Source organism: Leptinotarsa decemlineata, unplaced genomic scaffold (genome assembly GCF_025532065.1).
Source record: "Leptinotarsa decemlineata unplaced genomic scaffold, Ldec_3_MD MMD2_tig00000251_RagTag_RagTag, whole genome shotgun sequence".
Lineage (NCBI taxonomy): Eukaryota > Metazoa > Arthropoda > Insecta > Coleoptera > Chrysomelidae > Leptinotarsa > Leptinotarsa decemlineata.
Genome location: NW_027412547.1, coordinates 6,029,563 through 6,053,634, shown reverse-complemented (window position 1 = coordinate 6,053,634; position 24,072 = coordinate 6,029,563). Strand labels below are relative to the sequence as shown.

General features: G+C 32.8%; 2 protein-coding genes across 3 annotated transcripts; one reads left to right on the top strand and one right to left on the bottom strand.

Moving 5' to 3' along the window:
* Window positions 1-762: 762 nt before the first annotated feature.
* Window positions 763-19,673, bottom strand: Rexo5 (RNA exonuclease 5). 2 transcript variants are annotated; one of them, XM_023162976.2, is made up of 6 exons: window positions 19,505-19,673; window positions 19,035-19,262; window positions 17,067-17,554; window positions 5,638-5,982; window positions 5,308-5,578; window positions 763-1,522 (listed from the first exon to the last, which is right to left on the bottom strand). In XM_023162976.2, exons 2-6 carry the CDS (start codon window positions 19,232-19,234, stop codon window positions 889-891), a joined length of 1,938 nt encoding a protein of 645 aa, XP_023018744.2. In that variant the 5' UTR covers window positions 19,235-19,262; window positions 19,505-19,673; the 3' UTR covers window positions 763-888. The 2 variants fall into 2 exon arrangements, with proteins under 2 accessions (XP_023018744.2, XP_023018743.2); XM_023162975.2 differs by lacking the exon at window positions 19,505-19,673 and adding an exon at window positions 19,330-19,479.
* Window positions 19,674-20,314: 641 nt separating this feature from the next.
* LOC111507627 (mitochondrial inner membrane protease ATP23 homolog) lies at window positions 20,315-23,322 on the top strand. Its single transcript, XM_023162974.2, has 2 exons — window positions 20,315-20,866; window positions 22,833-23,322. The coding sequence occupies exons 1-2, from the start codon at window positions 20,486-20,488 to the stop codon at window positions 23,256-23,258; spliced, it is 807 nt and encodes a 268-aa protein (XP_023018742.1). The 5' UTR covers window positions 20,315-20,485; the 3' UTR covers window positions 23,259-23,322.
* The last annotated feature ends 750 nt before the right edge of the window (window positions 23,323-24,072 follow it).

Sequence of the window (24,072 nt, the reverse complement as noted above, 5' to 3'; positions counted from 1 at the left end):
TACATTTAAAATTATAACTTTTTCGCAAACAGATAGCGGAGAATTTTTTACACTTCTTTTCTTTGGAGTAAATGTCCCCATTTTATAACTTTTTCACTATTTCTATATCACAATATCACTGTACGTTTAATTGGTGTAGTAACAATTACTATTATAACTCGAATGTTTAAGACACCATTACAATATATTTAAACCCTTTTTCTTAATTACCTGGGTTTAATAGGTATTGCATGATTGGTGGGCAGGGTCAAAAAGGGATTATTATAATGACATGGCACCTCGGAACTAAGTGTTAACCCTTTTTTGAGAAATCATGCTCAAGTATATGAACCCAAATTGCATATTAAATAAGTTTACAAGAACCACTAAAATTAATCTTAATCTTTTTTTAAGAAATTTTACTTACCTAAATACATGTAGGTACTTAGTTTTAGACCAAATTACTTCCCAAAAATGGCCTTTCATTATTATCTATGTCTGTAATTTTTAATTTACTTCAATTATTAAGTTTAATAATCCTAAGATTTGCCTACGCCCATGGACGACAACGAAATTCAGGCAAATTTTATGACACTTCATGATTTATTACTCTACACTCTTTTGAAATGGACTATAGTACCTAAATAAACCACAATGTCATGAAATGAAAGACCATGTCAAATTAAGTTAGGTTAGTTAGGATAGGTTAGATTTCAAATTAAAATTTTGGGTGGCATAAAATATTCATTTTGTTGTTGACTTGAATGCAAAAAAACTCAAAAGAAATATGTAGGTTGTTTATTGTCAAAAAAATGATATATAAGGATGATAAATTATTAATTCAGGTGATCGAATTATGATAGCAAATTCATATATGTACACAAAAAGTAATTCGACTTTGTTTCAAATTCAAACGATACATTCTTTCTTGAGATGCAAGAAACATGCTCCGTTGCCTTGTTTCTGACCGCCCAACAACACAACCAACAAGGCTGGACTATTAGCACTCTCATACATTTCCTTTACCCACTTATCCACATTTTTAAATATCTTACAACTACTCCCTTCCAACTGGTTGTCAGCGACCCTCACATGAGCAATATTCAATGAGTGGTCCTTAAGCGATCCACAGAATTTTTTAACAACTTCCCTGTTCGACTTCTCAGAACTACAAGTTATGTTTTTAACCTCCACGTCTGTACCCTTATCAACATAAAATTTGTACTTCAGACCAATATCTGCCAAACCCACAACGTTTGCTTTTTTGTCGATTTTAACACACTGCCTCAGCATACTGGTAGCATAATGGGACGTTCCCATATCTGGGTAAGTTCGTAGTTCATTTTGCACACCACCCATCACAGCGTCGCCGAAGTAGAGGTGTTTTTTCAGCCGGAGTTGAACTAGTTTCATGCAGGCTAAACTGTCTTCTGTTGAGCAATGCCCCTTTGAGCTGATTTGGATTTTTTCTTGCAGAAATTCTCTAGCTAAAACTTGAAGTTTAGTTTTTCGTGTCCTGTCCCCAGTGATGTTGAATATAACACTGAAAATGAGGAATAAATTATTAATGATACATCAAAGAAAATTTCAGAAAGACTGGTGAAAATAAACTATTCAACTGTAAACTTGTTAACGTATTCTATAATTTTTTAGAAAACGTGTACACTAATCTTAATAATCAAGAAGCGACCGCGGCGGTGTTCTGTGACTTATCCAAAGCTTTTGTTTGTGTGAATCATGGAATACTGCTGCAGAAGCTTGAGTACTATGGCATCAGAGGCATATCCCATAAATGGATGACATCTTACTTGCAAGACCGGAAACAATATGTGAAAGTTTCAGGTGCAGTATCTGAGAAAAAAAATTGACCAGCGGAGTTCCACAAGGTTCTGTCTTGGGGCCCATATTATTTTTGCTATATGTAAATGATCTCACGAACTTGAATATTAGTGGTAGGTTCACTTTATTTGCAGATGATGCAACTATAGAATGGCACACTAAAGATAAGGATATTCTCTCTAACAAGACCGTTATATGATTTGAGGGAATTTTTTAAAAAAATTTTGAATAGCTGTGACAGCAGTACAAAATATGTCGTATCCATGTCTCTCACTAAATAGTTTTAAGGGTAGGTGTGTATGTATGACTATATATGTATGTACATATTAATTGCCTGTATTAAGGAATCAAACATTTTATAAAATTATTAGATGTGTGTACATGGGTCTATATGTGTGTATGTATATATGTATGTGTGTATATATGTATATGTGTATGTATATTATTTTAATGTTTTTATCTCTGTCCTGTTTTGTATTTATAACCAATTGATATAGAATAAATTAGGGAAAACTGTTTTTATATCTATTCTACTGTATTGTTGTGAAAATATTTTATAGTAACATGACTGTATATATACATTAAGTACATCCATTTTTAACATCCGACAATCCATATTGGTTTGCATAATTTTAATTTTATTTAATTATCATGACTTCCTGCCAACTAACGAAAAAAAAAAAAACAGAAACAGAACAGATATATCATGCCTCTAAACCTAAATCATAAAATTTTCTTAATAAAGTCACTGCTTCTGGAAACATTTTTTTTTAATTTGGTTTTAGATATCAAGCTTACAACAGTTTGATTACTTTTATAAGTAATTCACAAATAGTTATCGACGGTCTTTCAAAACATCTTCCAAAATGAATGCAAATATTGATTATTCAAACGAAGTTCTTATGAAATTATTTATTATATACGGACAGTGTGATCAAATCATTGCCAGAACTTGCAGAAAATTCAATTAAACGTATCCTGAATTAACACCAATGAACGAGATTAACTTTGTAAGATTACAAAATAATGGCTCAAAATTAAAAGCACCTTCAACATGATCAAAACCTGTTACTTTAAATGAGGACTATATTGTTAATGTTTTGGCATATTTTAATGCATATCCAGAAGCTTCCATTCGCAGTGCGGAAAAATATTTGGGAGTATCACATGCTTCAGTACAACGAATTTTGAAAAATCATGAAGACTTTGAACGTAGAGTGCATTTTTGCGAATCTCTTTTAATACATACACAGGAAGATCGGGAATTTCTGTCAAAAATTATTTTAGAGCGACAAATCAAAATTTACGAGGGTGGCATTTTTGATAAAAGGAATAAACATTTTTGGGCTGATCATAATCCTCATGTAACAAAAGAAATGGGTTTCCAAGAAAAATTTTACCTGAATGTTTTCTGTATTTTGAAGAACAATAAAATTAGCTTATTTATTTTTGAAGACTCACTAAATGCAGAGAGATATCTCCAAATATTAAGGACGACTGTTACCGGATTTCCTCAAAAATTTGCCTTCAGAGGAATATAGGAATTTGTGGATTCAACTGGACAGAACACCATCTCATTCCATCCAGGAAGTTTCTAGGAAACTTTACCAAATATTTGCCGATCGTTGGTTCAGGCGTTCAGGGCCGTGGGATTGACCACCGAGATCACCCGACCTCACGCCACTTGACTTTCTTTTATGGGTGTTTTAAAAGAAAGGGTGTACAGTACTCCAGTGCTTACCAAAGAAGAACTGCGACGGCGAATAGTGCAGTGTATTGAAGATATAGATCCCCATGAAATTGAAAAAGACACCACAAACCGCGTACGAAAAAACATTTGAAACTGTTTAGAATGTAATGGACAACATTTTCAGCATTTATTGTAGAAACGTGATATTTTGTTTACAATTTTGTTGTTTTCAATCATCCTAATTCTGTTATTTTCTGTACTTTAACATGTTATATCCCAAAAAAATCGTAATTTTTACCTAGAAATGCCTGATTTTTGGTACAGTTGTTCTCTGGAAACTTTGAGCCATAGATGGGGAATTTATTTTGTAACCTTACAAATTTCTTCTCGTTCATTAGTGTTAATTCAAGATACATTTGGGTTATTTTCTGCAAGTTCTGACAACGATTTGATCACTTGGTTCTTGTGTAATGAATAATTGCATAAGAACTTCGTTTGAATAATCGATATTTGCATTCATTTTGAAAGATGTTCTAAAACACCGTTGATAACTATTTGTAAATTACTTATAAAAATAACCAAACTGTCATAAGCTTGATATTTATAACCAAATTCTTAAAAAAATAATGTTTCCAGAAGTGACTTTATTAAGACATAATATAGGGACACGATATATGATCTTGAAGCATTTTTATCATCTTTTAATTTATCGAGTAATATACAGTAATATACATGTGAAAAAATTCACTTTTGACCACTTTTATGTGTAATGGAAATAATAGTAATAATTTTAGCAAGTTTGTCCAATCTATCATCAAAATATTAACTTTTAATGAATTGAGAGTACTGATGCACTCAAGTTCAATTAGGGCTATGTTTTGGATCATATTTAGCACAATTTATTTTTTATTTCGAAAACAGATAGATATAGGTATAGGACATTATCAACAAAAAAGTATTAAAATACTAGAGCGATTCCAAAAATGTATTAATATACGGGGTGATCTATTTAAAACAATAAAGTTGCTAAGACTTTTTGATAGAAGTGGCAACATGCCGTAATGCTGAAAATATTTCAGATAGATAGAACAGGTAAGGAAATGTGAGATGTGAAATTTTCAGAAAAATCCTGCGTTGCATTTACCATAAATGTCTAACCTACCATCGACCGTGAGTCACGCTGTATATTATAAAAGAAAGAAGAAAATTAACTCTATGTCAACATATAAATGTGGGAGATTCCCACATTTTTTGTCTAAAGACAGAGAAGTAGGGAAGCAAAATACTTCATCTCATTTGGACAAATCACAGACTTTTATGTTTTGCACACATTTTTTTTTAAATAGCTCAAAATTTGTTTCTGCGGGTGCATAAAATTTTTTGTCTAAATTTTTGACTATAAACTGTTTCTCAATTGTCATACAAGGGAATAAACTCTATGAGTTATTTATCGATCTCTTAGATAGTACCTTATTATAGAGGGGTATGTCATGGTTATTCTTGGACACTATGTTTTCAAAAGAATTCATGACTAGCATTTCAACTACTGTGAGAACTGTGTTCGCTCAATTACAACAATCAAAAATAAACCAAAAATAAACAATTATATATAACATATACAAATCTGGCAACTAGTATGTCATAAAAGATTTTTTTCCAATTCGTAAAATGGGACATGTTGTTATAAAAATAATGACCACAATAATATGTTGTTATAGAAAGAATCTACAAAATATTCTCAAAGATTCTATACAAAATTTGAATGATCTAAAACGACAAACAAAAACAGAAATACTCACCTGGTATCTATAATATAAGGATGCATCATCTTCAGAGCATGTAAATCATTGGATATCGATTGACCAATCAATATAGCATCAGGCGGTAACAAGTTCTTCAAATCGTTCTGGACATCTTTCAACTTCTTCGTAACATTTTTCATCATTTTTTGATTAATACCTGACCACCTAGTTAAGTAATCGACGATCTGGTTGTCTGGTTTCACAAGAGTATCGTAGAAAACTTGTAAATTTTCATTGACTGCTGATATTCTTGTTAGTTCTAGGTCGCCTGGAAATCGAAATAAAAGAACGTTCTCAACTGGACAGTTACCCATCTCAAGTTCTTACCTGTGGAGGTCCTACACATCTCACAATCTATTGCAATAATTGGACTAAATGGTGTTATGTGTTTGTACTTGTCCTTGGTTAAAACATATCCTGCATACTTTCTTTCCATCAAACCTTTTATTGGGAGCGGTAGATTTTCTTCTATCATCTGCCATCCGGAGAGTAGCAGCTGTGTTCTAGGAAACTTATCACTAGAAGGTAGTTTACCGTTATTCGACGGGCTGGAAGATTCTTCAGGTTCTTCGATTGGAAAAAAGTTTCTGACGGTGTCAAACAGTTCTTCACTTTTAGTGACAGCAGATTCTAATGTTCCGAAATTAGTTTGGAATTTTTTCATTTGGGTACCTGTTGAAATGATTTAATATAAACGGAATGCATATTAGAGAACTACTGAATATTAAACACTGAGATGTAATAAAGCAGAACACTTTAAATAAACATTAAACGAACATTTCACCAGAAATAACTCTCAACTACAGCAACCTTATAGTAGATTGACAGTATCACAGAATCACTCCATGTGCATTGGTGTTAAGCTATATAATAAGCTTAGTGAGGACATTAAATCCTCGAATATCAATATCTTAGGCGACTCAAGATTTTTCTATTGCAAAAAGCATACTACTCTGTGGATGAGTTTCTCCTTGAATCTTAATTTGATTGTAGCTTATTAACTTTTTTTATGTATGTTTTATATTGACTTTTTTATCTTTTTTATGTTTGTTTGACTTGTTGAATCAGCCAGTATTTTATGATATGTTTTTTTTTGTCTAATGTGATTGTGAAGGAAAACTGATTCAATAAATATTTGATTGATTGATTGAAACCTTTTTTCTTTTTTTTTTCAGAAGCTTCCGTAAATAATCATTTTTTTGGTATGGTTCATTTCAGATAACACTCTGTAGATTTTCACGCAAAACAAACTAACTTCTCGGGGAATATAATGATTTTAAGAGTGATTATGTTGCAATGGATTTCTCTAATTTCATTATTTTCATGAAATATCTTCGGTCTTCTATATTCATTAGTTTTTGAAAAAAACCAACTAAAGATGAATGACAAAACCTAACTGTTTTGCTTTTACTGTAACAATAAATAGACAAAACTACATTTCCCCTACTATTTTTCACACTTATGTACTATTACTATCAGCTAGATGTGAGTTAAAAGTATATAAATAAGAAAGGCAAATATAAGCTAATCAACCACAATCTTTTCAGTCTTCTTAAATTAACCCAAAGAAGAATTGAAAAGTTGTAAATCCACATTGTGAGTGTTAACAAAATTCTACCTATAGACTCATTCTGGCCATAGTTAGTATGATGAAAAGGTACTTTGAAAATTTCTGTATTTCTTTTTCTCTTTGCATTCACATTCAAAGTTATAAGTTCAACAAGTTCCGGGGAATTCATGTTACCATTTTACTTCTGTAAAGGTCATACATATTGAATGTGTGATATATCAATATATTTTCAAATAAAATTTAACCCCACATCAGTGAAGTAATTGGGGATGTACAAAAGCTTCAACACATCACAAATGCACATGAACTCCTAACTTATAGATATTTTAGGAAAAAGTTTGTAGAGTATTGTTCTATCCCTTTCCGACTTGTTCTTATGTTTCATCTTTTCTCGGATGTGTTTTCATATTTGTATTCCTAAATGATGACATCACACGTTGATCCTTTACTCTTCGCTCGCTTCTCAAAAGTTACAACTGTTTTGACTCCACTCATTTTTTTCTGTTTTTTTTTATTCCAATGAATGTACTGCTCATTTACTTCAACATTAAAAATTTTTCTTTGACTTACAAGAATTGACATATTGAACATCCATACAATATTCAAGGTAGTTTGCTAACCCGTTGTGTGCAGACTAAGGATTTAGGTGTGTTTTGACAATTTCGTATCACACGAAATTGTCAAAACTTCACAAACATAAACGCCTTGAAGATATTATATTTCTTATATGTCAGATCCAAGCTTGAATACTGCTCAATTAGTTGGAGCCCCTACTACTTCTGTCATGATTACTCAATTGAAAAAGTTCAAAGAAAATTTTTGAAATTCTTGTACTTCAAAAACACTGGAATTTATCCAGCTAGGGGTTCTGACCACTATAGTTTTCTCAATTACTTCCAATTAATTTCTTTAGAAAAAAGGAGAAGATGTGCTTCAATAACCTTTTTGCATGAACTACTGCTCAGCCAAGTAGACTGCCATTTGCTCCTGTCAGAACTGAACTTTAGGGTGCCAAGAGCTCAGTCACGGCTGAATCTCACATTTTACTGCTCTGCAGCACGAACAAACATAATATTGCATTCTCCAATCAAATATATGTGTGAAAACTACAACTCAATATGCAACTTTTACGATATTAATACTTGCTCGGTGAATCATATAAAAAAAAGTTGCAATGGAAATTTTAAAGTGATATCAAAACGGTTTTTTTCTTTTTTTGTGTTGTGAGAGAGTCAATTATTATAACCACTCTTACCAAGTAGCGCAATGAATAGTTATACTATCAGTTTTTTTCTTTTGTTTTAGTTTTCTTTCTTTTGTTTTCTATTAGTTATATTATATTAGTTCTATTAGTTATATATCTGTGTTATGTTATATTCATACAGCATATCTATTATCAGTACTGATGTATTTAATTGTCCTTTAATTGGGTGTTACCCAATTAACATAACTAAGTACGAACAGAGCACACAAAAAAAAAGATCTGTTTAAAATCTGTTTTTCCGTTAACCAGCCGTCGCACCCCTACGAACGACAATCCTCAGAAGTCGAAACTTGTGCGAGCTAAGAATTAACGAGGTCTTACCTTTTAACGTGTGATTCCTAACACTGGTTGGACGATAGCAAGTGAAGATCGATCGTTCAGACTAAGGCTTGAACCACCGAACAACACGGTAGTCAATTCGAGTGAGTGAACAAAGCACCCACGCCGAACCGCTTGGCTACCGACCGACCATAACTTGAAAAACATATACATACATATACACATACATATATGCATTAATATGATAATCAACATGAACATAAATGTACTCATCAGATAATATATCTATACAAACATCAAATATTTTTTCAAATTGATCCGAAATTTTTTTTCATACAGTTTTTTTGAAGCATTCAATAGCTCATTTTAAAATTTGATACCTATATAATAAATTGAATTTTGCCCAATATTTGTTTTCATTTTCAATAATTTCTGTTTGCCTGAATAGCTTGTCAAATGATTGTGTTGGTCACGATTGATTTTGAAAGTCAAATTTGAATGCTTGAGCTTATTTTTGGCCAAATGAGTGAAGGAACATAATTTGAATTTATGTAAGGATCATAAATCTAATAGTTTTTTTGGTTTATACAAGTTGACCGTAGGCTCCTTGTAGTTTAACTTGTGTATACACCTCATAATTTTGTTCTGAAGTTTTTCAATTGGTTTCAATAAGGAATTTGTTGCCACTCCCCATACTGATATAAGATATGGAATTTTGGAATATACTTAGGAAAAATAAATCAATTTAAGGTATTTTAGGGGTAAATTTCTTATTTTGAATAAAATTCCAATTATGGGAGCTATTTTTTTCATTGTTTCAATATGTTCTCTCCATGATACATTTTCATCTAGTATAAGAAGAAATTTTGCACTAGGAGAGCATTTAATATTTTCATTATTATATGTAACTGGATCTTTTGAATCAGTGAATAGAAGTGGCAGATAGTTGATGAAAATACATATTAAAACTAATTAATACAGTTTATGGTATAATTTCTCACTATGAAGGGTTTTACAAAAACCGCGACACGTGTTTCGCTAAACAATAGCTTTCTCAGGCATAGACTAAAAGTTTAGCGAACCACATGTCGCAGCTTTTGTAAAACCCTTTATAGTGAAAATCATATAATAAACTGTACTAACTAGTTTTTTTTCCTTCTTTTGGATCAATTGATATAGACCTTTTTGATATGAACATACATGAAGATTTCTGAAAATTCAGTGTCATTTTATGGCATTGAAGCCATAAAGATATTTGATCAACGTTTTTTTGAAATATTAATTTTGATTTCTTGTACACAATTTCCATTGTGAATTAAAGTAGTGTCATCAGCAAACATTTGTAATGTACCAAATAAATTTACTGTAGCCAAAGAATTGAAATATATAAGAAACAAAATAGGTTCAAGTATTGATCCTTGCGGTACCCCACAATTATTTTTTTTAACTCATTATGTTGCCAATATAGACATATTGCTTTACAAAGCACATGTGTGAAAATATAGAAATTAAATGTAAAGGTTTTCTTTGGAAGAAGATTACTCCACAAGAATGTATAGAATCACTTTGTTCATTTTTTGTACTGAAGTAACAGTTATAATTGTTTGCACAATTATTTTTTCATAGTGTGGGTCCGTCAGTGACGAACCTCATGAAGGATGATCAAAGCCAATTGTTATTCCAAAAATCATCCGTGTTGTGAAGCTGATGATTGAAGAAAAATATCATGTGACATACCATAAGATAGAATTATTGGTATATTACACTACAGATGTCCTTAGAACTGGCAACTGAGCAACAATCTACTTGTTTGAGTATTCATCGATGGTTTCTTCACAATCTTTGTCATTCTATAGTACGATAAAGATGTTGAGAACTTACACTCAACGGTTTCAGGGGTAGTGAAGATCAAAGGGGAGTGTGCAAATTCACTGCCCTTAAAAATTTAAAAACTGTATCTTTTCAGTGTATTTCGTCTAATATTCCTCTGGATAAATACCTAATAATGAATACTGCAGTCTCGGTAAAGGGATAAAGATGACTCATCTAGGTAGCATAAAAACAACCCTGCTGAGATATATTTACTTGATAAATTTCCTATGCACAAATATTGAATTATGTGATAGCTTTTGTTATCTACAGCACCTATCAACTTGAAAAATATTGGATTTATAACTGTGGAAAAAAACAAAAATTAATTTATCATGATATAATATCACAGCATAAGTTTTTCCTGGTAAATATGATAAAATCAAACTTACAACACAACTGATATTCTATAAAACTCTTATCTTCAGACTTGTAACACTCTACTTGAAATTGGGTGGATCACAGAAAAATAGACTGACAGATAAGATATGAATTGAGTGGTATTTCAATGGCTATTTCCATTGAATCATCTAAGAATATTGTATTTCCTAATAAGTACTTATTAGAGATGGAAATATTTATATATGAAAAATCAGATACTTTATTAACGTTTACAAATGACTAATCAAAGTAATTTGTTGAATCAGTTTTCTATTACAGATGTACATCTGTATAAAGGCATGTCTCCTACAAGAGTCACCTATTGAGTTTTTACAAAAAGTAGGAAAACAATATTTTTTTCTACTAACTGTTTTCAAACTATTTGATATGATCATTAAAAAATTGTTGAGATGTAACACATTTTTCAATTCTTTTCTTAATTTCGCAGGTTATAGTAATTTTAATTTATCAAGGAGTCGAATAAACAGCTGGGAAAGTTTTTTTGAAGGTGATTGACAATGTTTCGTGATGAATTTCACTAGTTCGGACTTCCATTGTCTATTATATGAAATGATTTGAAATCCCTGAAACAAGTAAAAAAGAATAATTAAAAAAGAATAGTTGAAAATAACAATTATATTAAGCAACAATAAACCTGAAATGAAATGATAGTAAAATAACCTACAAGTAAAAATATAATAATTGAATAAATAAAAATTAAAGGAATGCAAAAAGAAAATAATAAAAATAAAAAAAATAAAAAAATAAAAAAAGTGTAGAGATTCCAAGTCACGTTAGTTCACGACGTTTCGATTGTTGGTATCTACAATCGTCTTCGGGTGATGACTGGACTGATTCCTCCGAGAGATGACTATTTTATAGGTCGTTGAAATACTTTCACTTTCTCTACTTTCCATTTTCCGCTTCACTGATTCCGTGAGAGATGACCTATTTGGCGGGAGTTGGTCATTTCTCGTTTGATGATGGGTTTCCATATGTTTCTTATATCTACGCTGGCCTGGCTGAATACGTTGTTGGACAACATGTATGCGGCTTCCTTAAATTTTCTCCTGAACCAATGTTCCTCTTTGTGCAAGATCTCAGCTTGGGACCACTCGATGTTGTGTTGATGGGTCCAAACATGGTCTGCTATTCCTGATTTGCTGGTTTCTCCTCGCTGTGTGTGCTTCTTGTGCTCGGCAATGCGAATATTCAATGGCCTCTTAGTTTCACCAATATAGGATTTTCCGCACTCACAGGGTATCCGGTAAATGCAATTCTTGGAATCGCAGTCCGCGTTTGGGGGCCTGGTTTTCGTGAGGCTGCTACGGATAGTGTTACCGGATCTGAAACAGGTTCTAATGTTGTACTTGGAACCAATTCTTCTTATCCTCTCCGATAATCCTCTGATGTAGGGGAGTGCAAGCACTGGTTGTGACGGCTTCTCTTCCTTGCGAGGCTCCTGCTGTCTTTTAGCCAAAGTCTTTTCTACCATCGCTTTGGAATATCCATTCCGCTGAAGATCACTTTTGATGATGTCTAGTTCCTTCTCGAGACCTTCCTTTGTATTACAAAGCCCAACTGCATCAATCGAAAGGAAGTTGTACCAGATTTTGAAAAAACACCAAGTCTATTTTTCGGACAAGGAAAGATCATGCCTAACACCGCACCACAGTAAGCCCCCTCACTTGTATGGTCTACCCAAAATCCACAAGAAGGACGTTCCGCTTAGACCGATCATCAGCTCCAGAGATTCGGCTACTCAAAACTTGTCTAGATTTTTACTTCCCTTAATACAACCATTACAAGGGAAAACATCGTCTTTTGTGAAGAATTCAAGACATTTTGTCGAACTACTAGGGTCAATTGAAGTCACACAGGAAGATCAACTAATTAGTTTCGACGTGGAAAGCCTTTACACCAACGTTCCGGTCGAAGAAGCACTCCAAATCATACAGAGAAAGCTATCCGAAGACGGGAACCTGAAAGAGAGAACAAATCTACCTATAGAAGTAATTATGGAATTACTAGGATGCTGTGTACGAAACTGTTATTTCCAACTGAAGGACGAATTCTTTACACAAGATGAGGGACTGCCAATGGGATCGCCACTTTCACCAGTCATAGCCAACATATATATGGAGTGGTTTGAAACTCTGGCCATTGAAGAAGCCCACAAGAAACCTCGAGTCTGGTTGAGATATGTTGACGACACCTTCATAATATGGAACCATGGGAATACTGAACTAGACGCCTTTCTGAAACACATCAACAGCGTGAGACCTTCCATCACTTTCACAATGGAGAAGGAAATCCACAATGAATTGCCATTCTTAGACGTTTTGGTGAAGAGAACCGACACTAAGTGGGAAACATCTGTATACCGAAAACCCACTCATACGGGACAGTATCTGAACCACGAATCCAACCACCATCAATCGACAAAAAGAGGAATCATCAAGACTCTATTAGACCGTGCTTTTGGGCTTTGTAATACAAAGGAAGGTCTCGAGAAGGAACTAGACATCATCAAAAGTGATCTTCAGCGGAATGGATATTCCAAAGCGATGGTAGAAAAGACTTTGGCTAAAAGACAGCAGGAGCCTCGCAAGGAAGAGAAGCCGTCACAACCAGTGCTTGCACTCCCCTACATCAGAGGATTATCGGAGAGGATAAGAAGAATTGGTTCCAAGTACAACATTAGAACCTGTTTCAGATCCGGTAACACTATCCGTAGCAGCCTCACGAAAACCAGGCCCCCAAACGCGGACTGCGATTCCAAGAATTGCATTTACCGGATACCCTGTGAGTGCGGAAAATCCTATATTGGTGAAACTAAGAGGCCATTGAATATTCGCATTGCCGAGCACAAGAAGCACACACAGCGAGGAGAAACCAGCAAATCAGGAATAGCAGACCATGTTTGGACCCATCAACACAACATCGAGTGGTCCCAAGCTGAGATCTTGCACAAAGAGGAACATTGGTTCAGGAGAAAATTTAAGGAAGCCGCATACATGTTGTCCAACAACGTATTCAGCCAGGCCAGCGTAGATATAAGAAACATATGGAAACCCATCATCAAACGAGAAATGACCAACTCCCGCCAAATAGGTCATCTCTCACGGAATCAGTGAAGCGGAAAATGGAAAGTAGAGAAAGTGAAAGTATTTCAACGACCTATAAAATAGTCATCTCTCGGAGGAATCAGTCCAGTCATCACCCGAAGACGATTGTAGATACCAACAATCGAAACGTCGTGAACTAACGTGACTTGGAATCTCTACACTTTTTTTATTTTTTTATTTTTTTTATTTTTATTATTTTCTTTTTGCATTCCTTTAATTTTTATTTATTCAATTATTATATTTTTACTTGTAGGTTATTTTACTATCATTTCATTTCAGGTTTATTGTTGCTTAATATAATTGTTATTTTCAACTATTCTTTTTTAATTATTCTTTTTTACTTGTTTCAGGGATTTCAAATCATTTCATATAATAGACAATGGAAGTCCGAACTAGTGAAATTCAGCTGGGAAAGAATGAAATTTTGTCATATATTTAGTTCAACTCGACAAGAGCTTTGCTGAATAGTGGAATAAGTTAGAAAGGCACTCCCATGATTTTTACTTATAATATTTGGACACTACCATACTTTGGAATAATGAAAACACTTGTGAGTTGCACAAAATAATCTCTACCGACTTGAAAAAAAAAATCAAAGATTGGTGTGATTCAAACATTTTGTCTTCTAACTTAACTGAAACAAATTTAATATCATTCAGATGCTCAATCAACGAACTTTTTTGGAGACAGATCACTGGAATCTAAAAATAACACTAAATTTCTAGGAGTCTTCATTGACCAGAATTTAAAATGTGTGGATCATGTTAAACAACTCACTAGAAAAGTCTCCTCTGGCTGTTGTGTGGTTAGAGTGATTTACAAAGAATTGGAGTTCAGCACTGCAAAGATGGCGTACTATGCACTCGTAGATTGTCACTTACGCTACGGAATATCATTTTGGGGAGCATGCAGTCCAACTTTATTCAAAAGTCAACTAATTTTACAGAAAAGGGCAATAAGGTATATAGGAAACCTTAAACCAAGAGACACCTGTAGAAACTTCTCCAAAAAACATAATATTCTAGGTAACTGCATTATTCATACTGGAATCTGTGTGTTTAATAAATAAGCATTTATTAAATTTTGCTGCATTCTCTTCCCATTGTAACACCCGAAACAGCAGACACTCTGAAACTCACTGTGCCAACTAAAAACATCACCAGAGACTCTATATTTTACAATGGTGGAAAAATGTAGAATCATTTGCCTATGGACATAAGATCTGCCAATATAAATGACTTCCAATTCAGGAAATGTCAAACAGTTTCTATCTGATTGGCCCTATTATACTTTGGATGAATATTTTTACGATAGCTTTTACCTGACTTACTCATATTTTTTATATTTATTCATTAAGGAGCTCCCAAGTTGTTACTTTTTATGTCTACTCTTTAATTCCGATTCCGTGTTAGGAATCACACGTTAAAAGGTAAGACCTCGTTAGTCCTTAGCTCGCACAAGTTTCTCAACTTCTGAGAGTTGACGTTCGTATGGGGGCGACAGCTGATTAACGGAAAAACTGATTTTTTTAAACAGATAAACTTAACTTTTACTCTTTTATATATACATATCTTTTATATCCTTCATTTTAACATAGTTGTACCTATGCACCATTTTTATTTTTATTTCATTTTAATTTAATGTATTGCATTTTTTTTAAGTATTCACTACCCAAGCTTTGTCTACAAGATTATGTCTTATGACAAGATGAAGTGCTTGTTTTGTCATTGTAATATTTGGAAAAATATTATCTACTACAAAATCGAGCTCTTTTCCCACCTCCAGTATAGTTCTTCACTAGAATCCATACTGGGTTGGACCTGTTGGATGATGATTAAAGTTATTCGATATTAGAAATTTTTTCGCTTCTTACACTACTGTTTTAGAATTGTGCAGTACTTTTTATATGTTTCTTCAGAAATGGTGCCATTTCTCTGAAATCTATAAATGGTTCTTTTTACTTTGACCAGATGTCTGTCCTCAAGGTCATCCATATTTTTTTTTCAGAATTGCTAGTCAATGTTTTCATTGAAAAGATTAGATTCATTTGGTATTTGACAACATTAATAAAGTAATTATAAGCTTTATTTGGATCATCCGTGGAATTAAGTAGACGCCAGCTATAATTATTTTGTCCATTTTTCAATGGTTTTCATCAGAGAAAATTCTCTTCTTGATTTTTACATTTTTACCTTCAATACTGTGAACCTTATGGTCAGATAATACAGATGTAATCACTTTACATAAATATTTATTATAAAAGTTAATGAAAATATTATCCAGTAATGTAGCTGATCTAGGTGTTATTTTAATTGGCTCATTTTTTTTTTGTATAGATTATAGGAGAATAGAAAATTGAGAATAGATTGTGTGCTTGTGCTGTCTGTATTGAAAATAATGATACTTAATTCTCCATAGGGTATAACTTCATATTTTCTATACTTGTTACGTATGAGATTGTTCATTTCAGCAAGTAGTTGTAAAAATATAGAGATATCTCCATTAGGAGGTCTGTATCACAGATTACAATGATTTTTAGTACCTTACAAATTATAGATGAGCATTCAATGACACTTTCACAACTTTGTTCGTTAATTTCAATTTCATTACAATTCAGATCACTTTTTGAAGAAATACAAGAATCTCCATCTATTTCACAATTTGAAAAACAATCTTTTGATAGCCGTTCAATTTTATAAAATGCAGAGATCAAATATTTCTTCCAATGGAATAGGGATATGGTGATGGGGTTACGGGATCTAGAAAATGATATTACGAAGCATTGACTAGCATGAAGGAACAATAATTTAACTCTGGACCAACGGTATAGAGAATCAATATGAGCCTGCATGGTAAGTTCAAGTCGAAAGTCTGCAAATATTAGTCAATTTGTGTTTACAAGATGACCTGTTATGTCACTGACAAACAGGTGTAATAACAGGAAGATACATTGAGAACCATGTGGAAAGCCCAAGCTAACACTGATTGTTGAACCAAATGAACTGAAATCTCTCAATCCATTTCAGTACATGGAACCCAAATCCAAGAGCTTCTAGTTCAATTATAAATATTCTATATATAAGTACACTATAACCTGTTTAGACTCCTCAAAAATCTCACTGATATCTCAGAGGGCTGCATCTTAAAAAATCTAACATTGAATAGAGCCCATTGAATAACTCAAATTCCTTTAATCTATGTTCATTGTTTCGAGTAACAAAATGTTTAAAAAATATTGAATTGATAGAAAATAAGCTTAACTTACCAGATAGAGGTACCATAGACAAATCCTTGACGATATCACTATTATACGATGCAGGAGTTATCATTTCCAACTTTTTATCAAATTTCGAGCTCAGAAACGGAAATAAACTCTCATGAGCAGTGAAATGGTACAGGGAGATATTTTCTATAATCAACAGATTTGTGTTTTCAAGCCTATTATACTTCTCTAAGGCACACCATCTTGCAGGGGAATAAGGGGAATGTACACCTATTTGTGAGTACATCAGCAAATGCTGCAGGTCAGAAAGAAATAATGGCACTCTATCATTTATATCCACTTTCAGACTGGAATTTTCTCCTAACTCTCGTAGCCTAAGTTGGGGAAGCTGGCGTATTTTCTGAGTCTTTTCACGAAGCATTTTCTTCAGTTCTATGAGTTCTAAGCCTTCTAATAACGGCCGGCCCGAGGGTCCCACACCTTGTGAGAGGGAAGGGGTTTCAGTTGGAGAATTTTCTTCAATCTCTTCACTGAAATCATAAAAACAGTTGAACCAGTCAAATTTTATTTTCTCCCGTATTACAGAAGAAGTTAGGCTACCACCTAAAGTGCCGAGGCAATGGGTAAAAATAGTTTTTATTTTGCATACATATAATAACAGTTTGTATAAATTTATAGTTACATGATATTGTGGTTATTTCATATCGAATCAACACAGCTATTAAAACCTACCGTCTCCCCAAAATATTTTTGCAAACGAAAACACTGTCTCTCAACTCGGTTTTTGCTAACCAGGTTATCACCATCAGAAGATGACTGAAACTTTTTTAGTCCATTACCAATAATGCTGGCTTGGTTAGCGAAATGTGTGTCGGAAGACAATATTTTTGTTTGTGTGGAAAAAGTGTGTTATAGATTACCATCCCAGATTCTGATGAAAATTTTGCACAAAAGTACATTTATTACAACTACTCGTCTTCTAAATGAGCTACAGCTTCAGGAGACGTTTCGTTACTTTCCATTTGAAAACTCTTTTATATAATGTGCATCGAGCAGAAGGTTAATTTTTTTTTACAAATTAAGAAAAAATTATTTTGACTTTACAACCTTTTTTCAATCAAGAAAATGTATCACCACTTGAAAGTTCAAACAATATATATTTTTTGTTTATTTTGAGTTGCATCTATGTTGTGTTTTAATCATGTGTATTCATTAATTTAAGACGTTTATATGTATATGAGTAAACTTTTTGTATTGAATATGTTATTTCTAAATATTATGTACCTATCAAAAAAGTCACAGAACACACCTATACAATTAATATTTATCAATAATTGAAAAAAATCTGTCTGGAAATATGTATTTGAAATGGTAAGTTGAAAAAATTGGTGTTTTTCAGAAAATTGAAATAACTACAACTCAAAAACTGGCTGGTGAAGTTAAATTTAAACAGGTGGTATTGTTGCAAGGTTTTCAATTGCTGTGCCATCAGCACCAACATTGTTTTTTGAAGCAAAGAGCAATTCAAACTAGTCACTTTGCTATGTTTGTTATATTTGTCAACATACTTGTTTTTTTACAGTTCAATTTCAATTATATCTGAAATGTTTAGTTCATTTTATTTCTATATTGTCTCTGTTGAAAAATATTGGAAACCATTTATTTGGCTGTTCTCACCTTTATAATCATGTTGTTAAAAACAATTCCATGATTGATGTCCAGGTATGGATTTAGCAGTCTGGTAATTATTTCTGTAGTAATATCTTTTTTTTTTTTTGGAGTATATTTTTTCATATATTCACCAACAGGGTAAATATAAATATTTGCATTAGCCCTAATATATAAAATCAAAATAAACTCTACAATTCAACAGACATTAAGATCTTATGCAAAAATTGTCCTTAGTAGTTGAACTTTTTATCTTATAAGCCTAGGTTGAAGGAGAAGAACGTGGTAATCTTTTGCATAGAATAGAACACTTGGTTGCGCCAACCCCGAGTAAGAACTCACCCTTCGAGGTCTCCAGTTTTTAAACGCTTTGGGCTAGGTTCTGTTTCAGGCTTCACAACAGGTATTACATTCTCCTCATTAGCAGTATGTTTATTTTTTTGTAATCGATCATATTCATTTAATTTTGCTATATCCAATAATGCTGCCATTTTTTTCTTCTTATTTTCGAGACGCAACTTCCTTTTCGATGTACCTGTCATACTTTCTCCATGAAATAATAACCAGTAACTGAAAGAAATGTCACATATACCTTATTTCTTATTAGGCTTACAACTTATGAGATTCTAGACTTCACCTAAATGTAATTAATTTTAAATGGTTTCTAAAAAATGTTATAGACACATTTATGAAAAATTTTAGATAGTCTCGTATCATGCCCAGTTTTGAAAAATTTGAACTGGAGAGAAATTGAGGTTAAAAACGAGACAAAAGAATTGGAAACATTTTTTTTAATGACAATATCAACTTACCTGGATCATTTGGTGAATGAAATATAGGCCAGGTAGTACAATCGTTAGAAATTATCGACTATAGTAATATCAATCATTAATATTTGAAAAACTATAGATAATTTCATTTTTATACATATATTTATAAATTATCCAAGTCAGGGTTGCCACTCGATATTTTATTTTCCTATTAAAATTTGGATAACCTATATTAAGGGATTTCTTAACTTTTGCTTGCTTATTTGAGAATGGCTCTGCGATCTCGAGCAATTTACCAGTTTTTCGAGATTCGAAAATACTTAGGTGGCAGCATTGCCTTGAGGAAGACAGCTGCACCCCAGGTCGAATCTTCTGTTCACTATGAATAGGAGGAGTCGGCCAAATGCAATGATTATGGACATACGGGATTGCTTACTTACATATATATCGCCACGTTAAACAAGCGCCGAGTAGATGTGACGTAACACTGGTGACACTTTTAGTAGCTGCCATAAGACTGAGTGTTATTTTAACATTTTTTGAGGCTTATTTTCGGACAGTATTACATTTTTGTTGAAGTGACAGTTTTCATGAAAATAATAAAGAACTGATGAAACCTCTTACTTTTATAAAGGGCAAAATAGCTCGCCCTATCATCCACAAAAGAAAAATTTTTACCTAATATTAATCTATTTTTATTAAGTATTCAGTCCTATATGAAAATAATATTTCAATAAGAGATTTACATGAAATTTGTTTATTTTAATTTAAATGTGCAGTATCGAATCAATCCAGTCACCAATGTTACGTCACGAGATCACGTGACGTGTCTAACAAAATCGCGAAAGTAAGCAATCCTGTATGTCCATAATCGTTAGGCCCTTACTACTCTGAGGTTGGGCGAAATGCGCCTGAATGAGAAGCAATGGCCATAGAAATTAGAGAGAGAGAGAGAGAGAGAAAGTTAGTTTGTGGTTTTACATAACCTTCAATTATTACAATTTTGTGTAACACCAATATCCAATGACTTTTATAAACCCTAAAGAAAAAGAACCCTCACATAATCAGGAAAATGAGAACTCGAACCAAAATGATAACCAACAACACAATTCAACCGAAGAAGACCTTAGTCAGTGGGGATATGATTTGTATCCAGATCGAAGGAAACCCCCAAAACCCGTATCTCTCGGAATTTCAGACTATTTAACAGGTAAAGGAACGGAGAACATTGACAAAATAAAGTGCGAACGAAATGTTTACAAATGCGTCAAGGAGAGTCCCTTAGTGAAACTGATGATGGGTGCATTAAGGGCATCTGGATGTGCAATCGATATTAGAAGACACATATCTTGTGAAGAGTGTGCTCCAACAGTCAGTGGGGGTTATGATCCTATTCTCAACCAGGTACTTTCATTCAGATTCATGCAAATCTGCAAATCTAATGTGGTAATGAGACTTGTTACACTAAAGAACAACAAAATGAATTTCTTTGAAACACAGGATCAAGTGAATCATTGTTTTCATCTCAAATCTTTTCTGAGTTTTGGTTGAGTTTGCATTAATATCAAAATATTAAGGCAATGAAATGGGTAATGCTCTGATTACTGTCAATGGAGTCTGATTCAACAGTTTGAAATAAGATTATCATTGAAAACATCACAAAATTGATATTAATTTTCAAATATTTTTTCATTTGAAATTATTGAATTCCTTTTGAACTACTATATACTTTTTTTGCTATAATTATGGACTCTGGACTGACCATTCCAGTCGTTTTTATACTCTTTGAGTCCTATACCAATTACCACTTTTCATTCCATCTCAATCAACGTAATCTTTGGAAAGTAGTGGGTGAATATGAAATTGAAGATTATTTGTCCAAATGCTTGGTGAAGTTGTTGATACTGTCGAAGTTCTTCTTGGTATTTCTTTAGTGTAAGTAATTATGGTTATTTTACCGATTCAGGTTGCAGACCAAAAAACATTGCTATTTCTATCTCTATTAGAAGTTCAGTTATCATTGATATTGCTGACAACGAAAACAATTTATATTCAAATGAAAAAGAAAATAATTGGACAAAGATGTGGAAATTGAATATTTTTTATGAATAAATATCTTGGCAATCAACATCATTGATAATTATAATCCACAAACTGTATAAAAAAGTTCACACTTTAGAATATCCATGTCGCCTGTTGAAGTAAAAACCATCATCATTATAAACTAGTTCTTCGAAAATAGTTTCTGCGTGAGGAAAACAAATTTGGATGTGTTGATGGGACTGATATAAAAATTCCATTTCTAATAGATTATTTTTATTATTATAGGGAAGTTAAACATTCTGCAATAATACAAGCCATATGTATTACAAAATTATTGTTCGCCGATGTTTTCTGTGGATGATCAGGTACATGATTTGAGTTTGGCAAACTTCTATACAGGTTTTCAAAATATTTTAAAATGTCAAAATGGGCTCATTTAACAATTTTTTTTAATTTCATTATTTGAAATTTTATCTTTCAAATAGTACATCTGCAAAAAATCTTAAATTTCACTCTTTATCTTCCCCTTCAAATTAATAGTTGAATGTGGTCAAGTTTGACGTCACATCAGTCGACTCAGCGACAAGAGAGTGCTGGCGACGATGGCAACGATTCATAATCTCCAACTATAATAATATGTATCGCGGGCAATCTCACATTTTCAATCGCTCTTGCTCAGTTGTTAATTGACATAAAAACTGGAAAATTTTGTGGGATACTTGAGAGATGATTTACTTTTATAATATATAATTTTTAATAAAAATCTAAATTAGCCTGAACGAGTCCATCGTCCAATCTGTTGTTTGATTCAAAGTTTTTAAAAAGATGAAAGGAATTTTTTATGTTTCATATACACTTCAATTTGATTTCATAACATTTCTGAATGTGATTCTGTTTAATAACAGCCACATTTATTTCTATTTTTTTTTCAAATAAGGACCTGTATTTTTCTTTGTGAAATTTTATAGCAATTCGTATCCTGCTTTCGGCCTTATATAAATGCTGTTGTATTATGAACTACTTTGTCCAAGACGATAAGATTTTACCTGAATACTCAATTCGTAAGATAATTTCACTTTTCCATTTGATTCACTTCATTTTTCTTTCTTCTTGCTTCGAGCCCAATTTTTTTATCTGTTGTCAGAAAATCCAATGTAAACTCAAATTGATGTTCTGAACCAGAGGCCTATTGCACGAATATTTATTCATAAATATTAAAATTACTTGTATTTGATTACTAACTCACATATATCGCTATAAAAGCATATTATTAAATTTTTTCAACATTCTTGAGAAAGCTTCAATCCTAACATTTTTTCAATTTCAGGTGGTCATATGTCAAAATACTGCTCGCAAAGAGGGTATAGTTCAAGCTGTCCTTACTCATGAACTGATTCATATGTTTGACTACTGTAGAAACAACCTGGACTTCAAGAATTTGGATCATTTGGCTTGCACAGAAATTCGGGCAGCGAATCTTGCCCACTGTAGTTTTTTATCCGCATGGTCGAGTGGAGATGCATCTCCTTTAAATATTAAAGAAGCTCACCAAATATGTGTCAAGAATAAAGCTTTGAGCTCTGTTGTTACATCTAGAAATGTTACACAACGGGAAGCAATGGAAGCTATAGAACGTGTATTTCCTAAATGTTATTCTGATTTAGAACCAATTGGAAGAAGGCTACGTAGAAACTCTCATGATATGTATAGAGCATTTGAGGATGGGTTTTATTATGGTTATGATAATCCCTAAATTATTGATAGCATATTTATATTAGTTGTTGTTCTCATGAAATTTTAATATAATTTTATTTTTATTTCTCTACTTATTAGATCCTGAGATGATCCAAGAAATATTGTGTTCACAAATCTTATGAGGTATTCCAATTGACAATTACTAGAAAATAATTCCAGCATAGTCCTGCTGCTGGATAAACGAGAAACATCTGCGAGACTAATCTTGGTGAGGTATCTTAAGTAAGTGTCTGTTGGTTATAATTCAATATCCAGCGTGGTATTAACAAGAGAAGTAGTTGCTTTTCGGCAGATATTTTCTAGATCCTTACGCAATAGATAGTTGGGAGAGATGAATATTGATTTTCCAGTACGTATGTATCTCTCCTCGATACAGCCTTTAGACACAGTTTGGTCTCAACTGACAATAAGTCTTGATGGCTACAGAAAGTCATAGAGATCTACAAATGGTTCGAAAAGGATGAATGATGGTGTTTTCGAGTTACAGTTGCAATTAATCGATCAGAGACTATTAGGAGCTAGAGAGACCAATCCGATGAATAAATTGCAGCAAGATTAATTTTTCACTAGACCTTTATTTTATCATGAAGATCAAACAAACATTTGAGCAAATCTAGCTATTCAAATCTTATTAAATATCTCGAGATCTATCTACTTTCTAAAATAATGGTATATGAAATATTTTTTTTTACCTATATCTGAATAAAAAGTACAAAAGGAATTATTGATCATCTGTTCATTCTGTCACAATAAGATCTCGTGTGCCCCTCTTTTACAAATGATCAACTTCCGCACCCTACGGCTCAATTCCA

Coding starts and splice junctions, on each gene's coding strand:
- Rexo5 (XM_023162975.2), bottom strand. CDS start 19,409: ATGATACGAGACTATCTAAAATTTTTCATAAATGTGTCTATAACATTT. Junction 5,983..17,066: donor GTCTATGGTACCTCTATCTG/GTAAGTTAAGCT, acceptor TCATTTCAACAG/GTACCCAAATGAAAAAATTC. Junction 1,523..5,307: donor CCTTATATTATAGATACCAG/GTGAGTATTTCT, acceptor CCTCATTTTCAG/TGTTATATTCAACATCACTG.
- LOC111507627 (XM_023162974.2), top strand. CDS start 20,486: ATGACTTTTATAAACCCTAAAGAAAAAGAACCCTCACATAATCAGGAA. Junction 20,867..22,832: donor ATGATCCTATTCTCAACCAG/GTACTTTCATTC, acceptor TTTCAATTTCAG/GTGGTCATATGTCAAAATAC.